Here is a 9,531-nt window from a genome sequence, read left to right as displayed (position 1 = left end):
CCAACTCCTGGTGCAAAAGCACTGGACGAGGTACCTGTGTCTCTAACCACTACTGCCAACGATTCTTTTTTTTTTTTTTTTATGAAATTTGTTAAATCTCATGTCACTCACTTGTACTCATGAACCAAACGGTCATTAAAGCCACAACATAGGTAAATGCACGGTATACTGGGTCAGTTTCATGTAGTCATAATTATGTGAAGAATTTATGACATTCTCCCAGGTTATCTGAATGGTATCTTTGGAGGGCTTACTGGTATGGACCCTCGATATCCCATCCAAGATCAGAGATGACAAGTGACACTCCAGCCCACTTTGCAGATCACAAAGGGTCCTTCTGTGGCCCCACGGTACAGGGAAGAGAAGGGACCCAAAAGCACCCATGCTAAGTCACCTAGCCACAGTAATCTAAGCCACCCAGCACAGAATGAGTTCCCTACCCAGCCTTCACTTTGGGCTAAAAGTAGAGTATTTTCATTTTTCGACTGCCAACCTTAGAGGGAACAGTCATCCCTAGGAAAAGAAGTCAGTTTACGATCTCTGACCATTTAAATTCCCAGTCTTTGACATAATGCAAAGGGAGGGGAGCATTGCTGGGCAGCCAGAATGTTTGGTAAAGTTAAAATCTATGTGCCCAAAGAAGCAGAATAGTTCAACTCAAAGTTTTATGACATAAAATTCATTAAGACTTGAGTGGCACAAACAAAACTTTAGCACTGTCCCATGACTCCTGGAGTTGTGCAGATTTAACAGAGAAAATCAGAATCCCGGAGTCTTGCCACCTCTCAGTGGCTTTGAACTGTCCTGAGATGTTCTCACATATGTGCTGTTTGTCAAACAATCTAACAGAACACCACATAGGGTGGAGAAATCTGTGACGCTCTTTTGTCCAGAAAGCGACTTTGCTAAATCATTTCAGGCTTGAAACAGAGATAAGCTCTGTTGTACTACCTACTCTGAGAACACACCCAACATACACGCAAACACAACTTCCTGGATTTCTACTTCCATTTCCCTTACAATTACAGTCTTTATATACCAACCTAACTTTACCTTTCTAAAAATGTAAGTCCAATGAAAAGACCTCAAATCTGTTTACCAATTAAAAAAAAAAAGAATTAGTGGGTTAAAAATACAGGTACCTTCTTTTTAAGTGGACAGTTAACTGACATATTATTAGTACATAATTAATAGCCAAGGAGAAAAGTATGGAGCAAACTCAGTTTTATAATCACGTATTTTTTCCTATCCCAGTGTCCCCAGAGACAAGGATCTAAGAAACTCATGAAAACATGTTGCTTTAGTATATACACCATCTGATGCACGTTACTGGGGGTAAATATAGGAAATTATTTAGCATTAGTAAATGAATTAAAAAACTAAATGATTCGTGTAAAATGTTCATATATGGTATATACAGATTGGATCACATGAGTTGTAAGAATAAAACTGTTCCAATTCTTAGTATCTGTTATGGACATAGTAAGATACAGTACAAGATTCATTTTCAAAAAGAAGAAAAAATAGCACTAATTTGAACACTGAAAACGACTCTTACAAAATCTTTAAAAACATACTCCCGAGAAACTGCTGTAACTCATGAAAAAGGAAAGGCTTCTCTGTCATCACAGAATATCCAAAGGAGCCTCACAGCATGAAAAGACAAGGATTCACTTCCCTTCACCTAAGGTGTAGATAGAATATGCAGTGGGGATTTATTCCATGTTAGAGTCAAGGTATAAGGCAACCAGGTCTCCTTCTGTTTCTCTTGCATTTACCTAAAAACACGATTTTATTGCTGAGCCCACTTGTAAGCACTTTCTTGCCTTTGTTTACAAACGTTCATTGTATAGCTATGTACAGATGGGCGGCCCTGGGTGCTTCTGGCTCTCTGCAACTCTGTCACCCAAAAAGATTCCACCTTAATTTCAAACCAGCTGCAGGAAAGAAGTGGCATTTTCAGGTTTTCGGGGTTTGCCCAGAAGTCAACATTGGCTGGGCTTGAAGAAAATAAGGATTTTTAAGAAGAAGAGATCTTAAGTTTAAGTAACCAAGACCAAACAGATTTTGCTCGTTAATAGATCTTAAAATCAGGATTTATAATCAACAAGAAAATAAAGTTCAGAAAAAACTAAAGTTCAAAAACTACTGGGTAACTCTTTGGTTAGGTTATGTAAGTATCAGCAACTTCCAAGTTTAGGACTCAAAACAGTTAGTTCCATAAACTGCCAGATAAGAGTAGATCGGTTACTAATCTTTACAAAATGCTTTGCATGTTTGTGTGTACTATTTTTTTAAATGTGCGTGTACTCAAACGGATGGCACAAACTTCCAACTTTCAAATAATAAATGAATGTGTCTGCTCCTCCCTTCCCACCCCTTCTCCCCTCCTTCCTCCCTCCCCATCCCACCCCCCAAGTCTTACAAGCTAAGGTCCTACTGCCATTCACTGCAAGAATTCGGGCTTTCCTAATACCCACGACGTGCATTATGGCTACCCAGCTCCCTTTACGGTCACAGCCAGGTGACTTCCCGCAGTGCTGGGTGACCTGGGCTGTCTCGCCCTTGCCGGCGTCAGCACTCTTGCTCCCTCTCGCCGGTAAAGGCGGCCATGTCGACCTGTCGAACTAAGGGAAGCGGGCGCTGGAGCCAAGGAGAAAGGATGCCTCCTCACGCAGGAGGGTAACTTTCTACAAGTTTAAGCCACAGACGAAGACTTTCCATTGTGCACGGAAAAGATATGATCCTTCATTGTGCCAGCACTAGATTCTTTTCCTACTTCTACCTATTAACTTGTCAAAACTTTATTCATTTTGTAGTCTCTGAACTGTCTCCACGGGATCCTAATTCCAGGTCCAGAGTCTTCCATCCAGCCCTCTAAAACTCTACCTTTAAAGAGGGTCACAAAGGCTACGTAATGACCTTTGAAAACACTAACTAGTCCCAGTGTTATCAATTCTGATCTCTCAAGCCGCGAAAGAGTCAAAAGGGCTTGGGATTTCAAGGAATCTTCTACACACTGGACAGAGTCCCATCAGCTTCTGAACAATTCTGCCATTCCCAGGTACTCGGTGACTTTGTGGCCACACTGCCTCATTAGATCCAGACTGAAGGACAATCCAGGGGAGGGGTGGTTTGAGTCAGGGGGGCAGAGGAAGCACTGGAGGGGGTACATCTGGGCTCTCGGTTAGCGGGGTCCAAAGACGACGAAGAAGCCGAGAGGATTTGCGGCTGCAGGTTCTCAAGTGGGGCGTGAGTGGGCCTGGCCCAGCTACTAAAGGTGGGAGACAGGGGAATGGAAAGGCGTGGGGTAGGAGCAGGAAGGTGGGGGATGGGAGCGCTGGAGTCGCGAGGGGGTCTGGGGAGCTCACTCCCTGCAGAAGACGTACTCCGTGTAGCTGGTCCAGATCTTGTCCTCGCTCTGGTCGGTGCTGCTGGCGAAGGCGCAGGTGCCCGTGGAACTGCACGCCACCATGTGGAAGCCCGACTCGGACAGCTTGTCGAAGGCCTGCTCCAGGAAGTTGAACTTGAGGTAATAGCGCGAAGTGTAGCGCTCGGGAGGCCGGTCCGGGTCCCGGCTCTCATTCAGGGTGTCGCCGAACACCTCCTTGGCCAGCGACGTCTTGCCGCACACCGTGATGCGTGCCACTCGCCGGAACTTGGCGTCTGCCTGCGCGTCCCGCCCGATAGTGTAGGAGCCGCGGTAGCCGATGGTGATGTAGCCCGAGCGCCGGCTGCCGTCCAGCGACTGGGACGGCGTGAGCAGCGGGCCCGCCGCACCCCCGGACGGGCTGCGGCTAGCCAGCTCCAGCGTGGGCGACGGCGCCCCGGCAGACGAGCCCTCTTGCTGCTCCGGCTCCGCGTAGCCGAGCGGCAGCAGCTCGTCGCCCAGCGAGCCCTCCTTCTGCACCCCGCGCCGCGAGTGCGGAGGCGGCGGCCCGGGGCCGGGCTGCTGGGGCGCCCCGAGGCGGCGCACGAGCTCGGGCAGCTCGAAGTACTCGGCCTCGCGCTGCAGCCGGCTGCGCTCGGGGAAATAGTCGGGCAGCACGAGCTGCAAGTCCCGCAGGTAATCCAGGATGTAGCGGAAGAGGAAGCCGTCTCGGTCCAGAAAGAAGCGGCCTTTGCTGTCCCGGGCCAGCTCCTGCGGCTGCTGCTGCGTGAACATGCGCCAGAGCAGCGAGTCGGGCACCGACACCACGGTGCAGCGCCGGGTCACATACACCTGGCCCCCCACGTTCAGCTCCACGATATCGGGGAAGAGCGGCGGCTCCGCCGAAGAGGACGAGGAGCCGCTGCCACCCCCGCCTCCGCCCCCGTTGGGTAATCCACGTGTGCTGTCCGCTAGAGCCATGGCAAAGAGGGGGCCGGTCTGGGGTGGTGGCAGGGAGCGGGGCCACGCACCGAAGCCGCCGCCGCCTTTGCCGGACTCTGGCTCAGCCCTGCGCTCCGGCCGCCGCCGCCGCAGCCGCCGGGAGCCGCGCAGAGCCCAGCGGTGCGAGCGCGCTGCTGTGCGCCCCCGAGACCCGCGGTGCGCTCGGTCCGCCTCACCCGCGCGCTCCAGGCGAGTGCCGGGTCTCGGCCGGCGCGCGGCTTAAGTAGAGCCGCCAGCTCGGGCGCCGCGGCGCGCAGGAGGCGTGGGCGGCGGTGGAGCGGCGGAGCCTTGCTCCCCCGGGCGGGAGGGGGCGCCGGCGGAGCCAAGAATCGATTTGCATCCTAAACGCTGACGCCGCGCCCGGCTGCTGGCTCCACCCCGGCTCGCGCGCGTCGGGGACGACCCGACTCCCCCGCCGCCCCACCTCCACCTCGCCGGGCCCGCGCTCCAGCCCTTCGCGCTCCCGCCCAACTTTGTTCCCCTGCAAAACGGATGGAGCTTGGGACCGGCCGCCTCGGAGGACCAGCTTCCTTCGGAGGGGCAGTCACGGCGCCCTCTCCCCTCCTAACCTCGCCTGGGAGGAGGACGTGAACTTTCTGGCTCCCCCCCGGCGGGGCACTACAATTGCGTGGCACCCCCCCCCCCACCCCGGCCCAGCCGCCTCCGTAACTGGCCGCTTTAAACCTCGGAGCTGCGGCGCTGCCCTAGTCGGATGTTGTGTTCCCGAAAGTTCTCGAGAGGCCAGAAAGCTGGAGGGACGAAGGGGCCGCCCCAGGCCCGAGGCAGCCAGATACTACTGACGTTAACGAGTAGCCTCGGAAAAGCCGAGAAACAGAAAACTAACCTCGCTCTCCAGCCGTAGAACTCCCTCCGACAGTTTCTTTCATGGTTGAGGAGGCAAACTCTTTGGTTGAGAGACCTCAAGGTGGGAGGAAATGAGCTGCTGTGGCTCCCGGAGAAGTCGGGTGCGCGCGAGGAGTGACTTCGTGACGCCTTGCCGAGGGTGGAGGATGCGGCCTCCTCCCGTGGCGCTTTCGAGGCCAGGCTGCCGGCGTGTGGTGAGGCCGAAGGAACCGCTGAGCCTCCCGGTCCCATTCAGCCTTCGCTGAATCTCGCGGTAAAATAAGCAGGTTTTGCGGATCTAACGTAATTTGGGAAAACCACCTTTCCGCCCCTGCGTGTTTCTCCTCTCAAAGGTCCAGGTGCACCGCGGTCATTCCAGGCGGTCCTCTGAAGGTTGCCTCTAGTCTCAGGGCCTCTGTACTTGTGGAGGCCCCTCTGGAACCCACATTCGCATTCACCTGGCGCGCTGCAGCCCAGAGGACTCCTTCTCCGGCACCTCGCCAACCCTTCCCTGGCTTCGCAGGCCGAGGAGCCCGCTGGATGGCTCCTTCCACGTGCCAGCCCAGCCAGGCCCAACACATTGAGAAATTTCATATTGGTGATGATCTGATCCTGACTTCGGAAAATAAGAGCGCTACTGAGCTCTAAAGAACGAGGACAGAAGAGAGGGCGGAGGGAGGATGTTAAGAAATCCCCATGTCAATGAATAGTTCTGCACCGCTCTTTACCAAGGCCCGATAGTGAAGAATGCAAGGTTGAAATAAGATCCAAAGTGCTTTCCGCGCAGCCCAGCAGGCAAAGGGTCAGAAGTCTGAGCGGTTGTCAGATCAGTTTGAAGTACATACCGTCAGTCAGGATAAATCAGGGCAGATCTTTGTTCTCCATAATAATGTTTCCCCTTGTTGTAACTACCCAATGAACTTTACAGTCTTCTCACGGATAAGTGTCATTTTTTACTTTGAAATGTTTATGTCTGTTGAACAATTATCTCATTCATGTCAGAGTGCTGAAATACGATCCAGCCCCAAACTAGCTCACTTAATTGCAAGTACAGATTTTGATACTGAATATATTTGACTGCTCTTTTTTGTTTGTTCTTTCGGATAAATAATAGATGACACAAAAAGTTCCAAGTTCTGAATCTGAATTTCTAGATGGTTGTGCTACTATTTGGTATATCAGTGTCACAAGATTGACAAAACCAGTCTCTTTTCTATAAACCCCAGAAAGGCCTTCTTTCTGTATATATTTCTGTATCATTACTTTGTTCATTGTACCAGCAGATCCTTTCAGTTCCACTTAAAATACGTCCAGACAACCAACAGGTCCTCCCCTGCCCACAATCACCACTCTGGACCAACCCACCCATCATCTCTTACCTGGATTATTGCATTGGTCTGCTAACTGCACCCCCCTTTGTCCCCTAAAATATTTATATTTATATTTAATATTTTATCACCAGAACAAAAGGAGGGATCCTATTATAACCTAAATCAGATCATGTCTCTGTTCCCAAAGCCTCCCAGTGGCCTCCCACTTGACAAAAGAATAAAAACCAAATTCCTTTCATTGGCCTGCAAGACTCTACAGGATTCGTGGCACCTGGGTGGCTCAGTGGGTTAAAGCCTCTGCCTTCGGCTCAGGTCATGATCTCAGGGTCCTGGAATCGAGTCCCGCATTGGACTCCCTGCCCGGTGGGGAGCCTGCTTCCCTTCCTCTCTCTCTGCCTGCCTCTCTGCCTACTTGTGATCTCTGTCGAATAAATAAATAAAATCTTTAAAAAAAAAGACTACAGGATTGGAGCTGCCCCTAGCACCTCTACACCCATCTGCTGCCACTTGCCCAGGAGCTTGCTGGCTTTAGCCACCTTAGCACCACCCCCCCACCCCCATTTACTCAGGACCTTTGCACTTCCTATCCCCTTTGCTAAAAGACTTACCCTCCCCCACCTTATCTTCCTCACCTTACTCAGGGGCCTACCTCCTCACCTTCTTCAAAACTGCAGCCAGACCTTCCCTTGATCACTTTATTTAATACAGCACAGCCCCACCCAAGCAGCTTCCCCTTCTCTGTTTTGTTTCCCTGAATTAGAATGCAAACAGTTCAGGGAGTTTGCTTGATTCATAACCACATCCCCAGTGCCTAGAACAGGAGTGGCATATAATAGTCATTCAAAGAGTATCTGCTGCTCACTCGCTCATTTGACCAATATACATTAAGGGCCCTCTACTGTGTTCCAGGTAGCTTGTTAAACAATCTCTGCCTTCTCAGAGTTACAGTATTGTGAGGATGAGAGATAATAAGTATATAGATAGGTAAGTTCACTTTAGGTAGAGATAAATGTCATGAATACAATTGTGAAGAGAGATAGTATCTTCACTGTCAGCCCCTCTACTTTGTATAGACTGCCCGGGAGGGCCTCTCCATGAAAGTGACATTTGAGCTGAATAACAAGAGAGAGAGAACCATGGGACGTTCTGGAGGCAGAGCATTCAAGGCAGAGGGCAAAGCTAGTTAAAGGCATCTAGGTAAGGAATGAGTTTGGAACAGTTCACAGTAGAAGTTTATCTATGGTTATCATCTGCTTGTATCTTGTAAATCTTCAAAGTACCCTTGAAGAGATGAGTATCAGCTCAAATGTGAGAGATACTGCTTGCCTGCACACCAGCGGCATACTACCTTTAGTCTCTACGGTGTACATAACCCATTCATCCACCACAAGCAAGTCCTACCGCAGGAAGCCACTGGGATTTCCTTACAGAAGTCTCGGTTGTGCATGAGAGGCATGATAATGAATGGCACAGGTGATCTGAGACTGAAGGAATATTTTCTGGTCAATTTGGTATGTTCTATTTCTTGTCTGTTGGTTAGTATCATGAAATTCAAGAGGAAGTGTGATTGGGGAACTTAAAAGCTGGGACTTAAGGGCCTGCCTGATTATGAGGGAAGGGAGGGCCTTAACTCTGGCTTCTTGTGTATGTTAAAAATGCTTAAGGTAAGGGAGGAGTTGGGAAATCGCCAGCCCTGGGTCTGGTCTCAGTCCAGTTTCTGGTGATGGGAGATGGATGCTCACTGTTCCTCTGCAAGTGATTCTTTGGACTTTCCTAAGTAAGAGTGCTTTGTCCTTTTATTCTACAGTGTAAGGTATTGGAAACATCTCTGATCCACATTCTTATCTGATTTCTATCTCCCTGCACGTACCATCTTCTCTTCCAGTCAACTTCCTCCCTACTGCGCCCCCCATGAACTTGGCAAATATTCTGCATCTAAAGATTTGAGCAAGGAAATAAGGATGGTTATGAGAAGTATGAAGTTAAAAGGGGAAGAAGAGCTGAGTGAAATGAAGTGAGTGCCTCAGAAGATTGAATGAATTTAACATAAATGATCAATAAGCTATAAAACACCATTCAAATGTCAAAATCACGATTTTCCACTGCCTGTCAGAGAGCCTGACAAGCCTTCGCAATAAATAGTGAAGGAATAAGTGAATGGCAAAAAACACTGAAATGAACGCTGTGAGGAGAGGGGAGAAGAGATAGAATCGGAAATTATTCCAAACAAATGTTTTGTTCATTTATCATCCTCCCAATGTGTAAGTCCCTTCCGTAGGCAGCCTTTAAAATTCAATGACTTGTTGCTTTCAGAAAAAGGAAAGAACTGGATACTGAACTTGAAGTAAAGCCAGGTATAGAAGAGTCTTAATAAAGACTCAATAGAATATACACCAACATCTAATCCTTAAAAAAGAGAGAGAAAATGTTAAATGAGGGACATGGCCAACATCTAGGATATGGCCTAGAAAATGAAAGAAACCCCAACATCACTACAATGTGACTTTTATACTTAATAGAACCAAACACAGGAAAAAACATTAATAATGTTGGAAATTTTTAACTTTTTATTTCCATAGCCTTACAAACAGTGTCTGAGACTTTTCCTGGACACAAGTAGAATATAACAGCAGGCATCCATAGAGCACTTCCTATGTGCTGACCCTGTTAGATCCACCCAGGCACTGGCACATTTCACCTCTGAGGCTAGTCCTATAACTGTCCAATTCTTAGAAGAGCATATGAGCAAATGAGTGGTGGAGCTGGGATTTGAACCCAGGCAATCTATCTTCAGAATGGATGCCTTTAAATGCCGTTTTTCCAGCTTCTCACTTCTTCAAATGTTTACATGCACGAAGGAAATTGGTTCTATTATTTTCCCCACTTTACCAATGAGGTATCCAAGGCAAAGAGAGGTTTGGTAACTTGACCAACATAATGTAGCCGTTTATCCCTGGTAGGAGCGGAAATGGCCCTTGAGCAACC

The 9,531-nt window shown here is 49.1% G+C and overlaps 1 protein-coding gene across 1 annotated transcript; it reads right to left on the bottom strand.

Annotated features, from left to right (window-relative positions):
- Positions 1-3,367: 3,367 nt before the first annotated feature.
- KCTD12 (potassium channel tetramerization domain containing 12) lies at positions 3,368-4,351 on the bottom strand (the record flags this gene model as incomplete). The annotated part of the gene is made up of 1 exon (XM_080798830.1): positions 3,368-4,351. The coding sequence occupies one exon, from the start codon at positions 4,349-4,351 to the stop codon at positions 3,368-3,370; it is 984 nt and encodes a 327-aa protein (XP_080654956.1).
- Positions 4,352-9,531: the final 5,180 nt, after the last annotated feature.

The sequence above is a fragment of the Martes martes genome, assembly GCF_963455335.1.
Source record: "Martes martes genome assembly, chromosome: 3".
NCBI classification, from domain to species: Eukaryota; Metazoa; Chordata; class Mammalia; order Carnivora; family Mustelidae; genus Martes; species Martes martes.
This window is presented reverse-complemented; position numbering and strand designations above follow the sequence as displayed.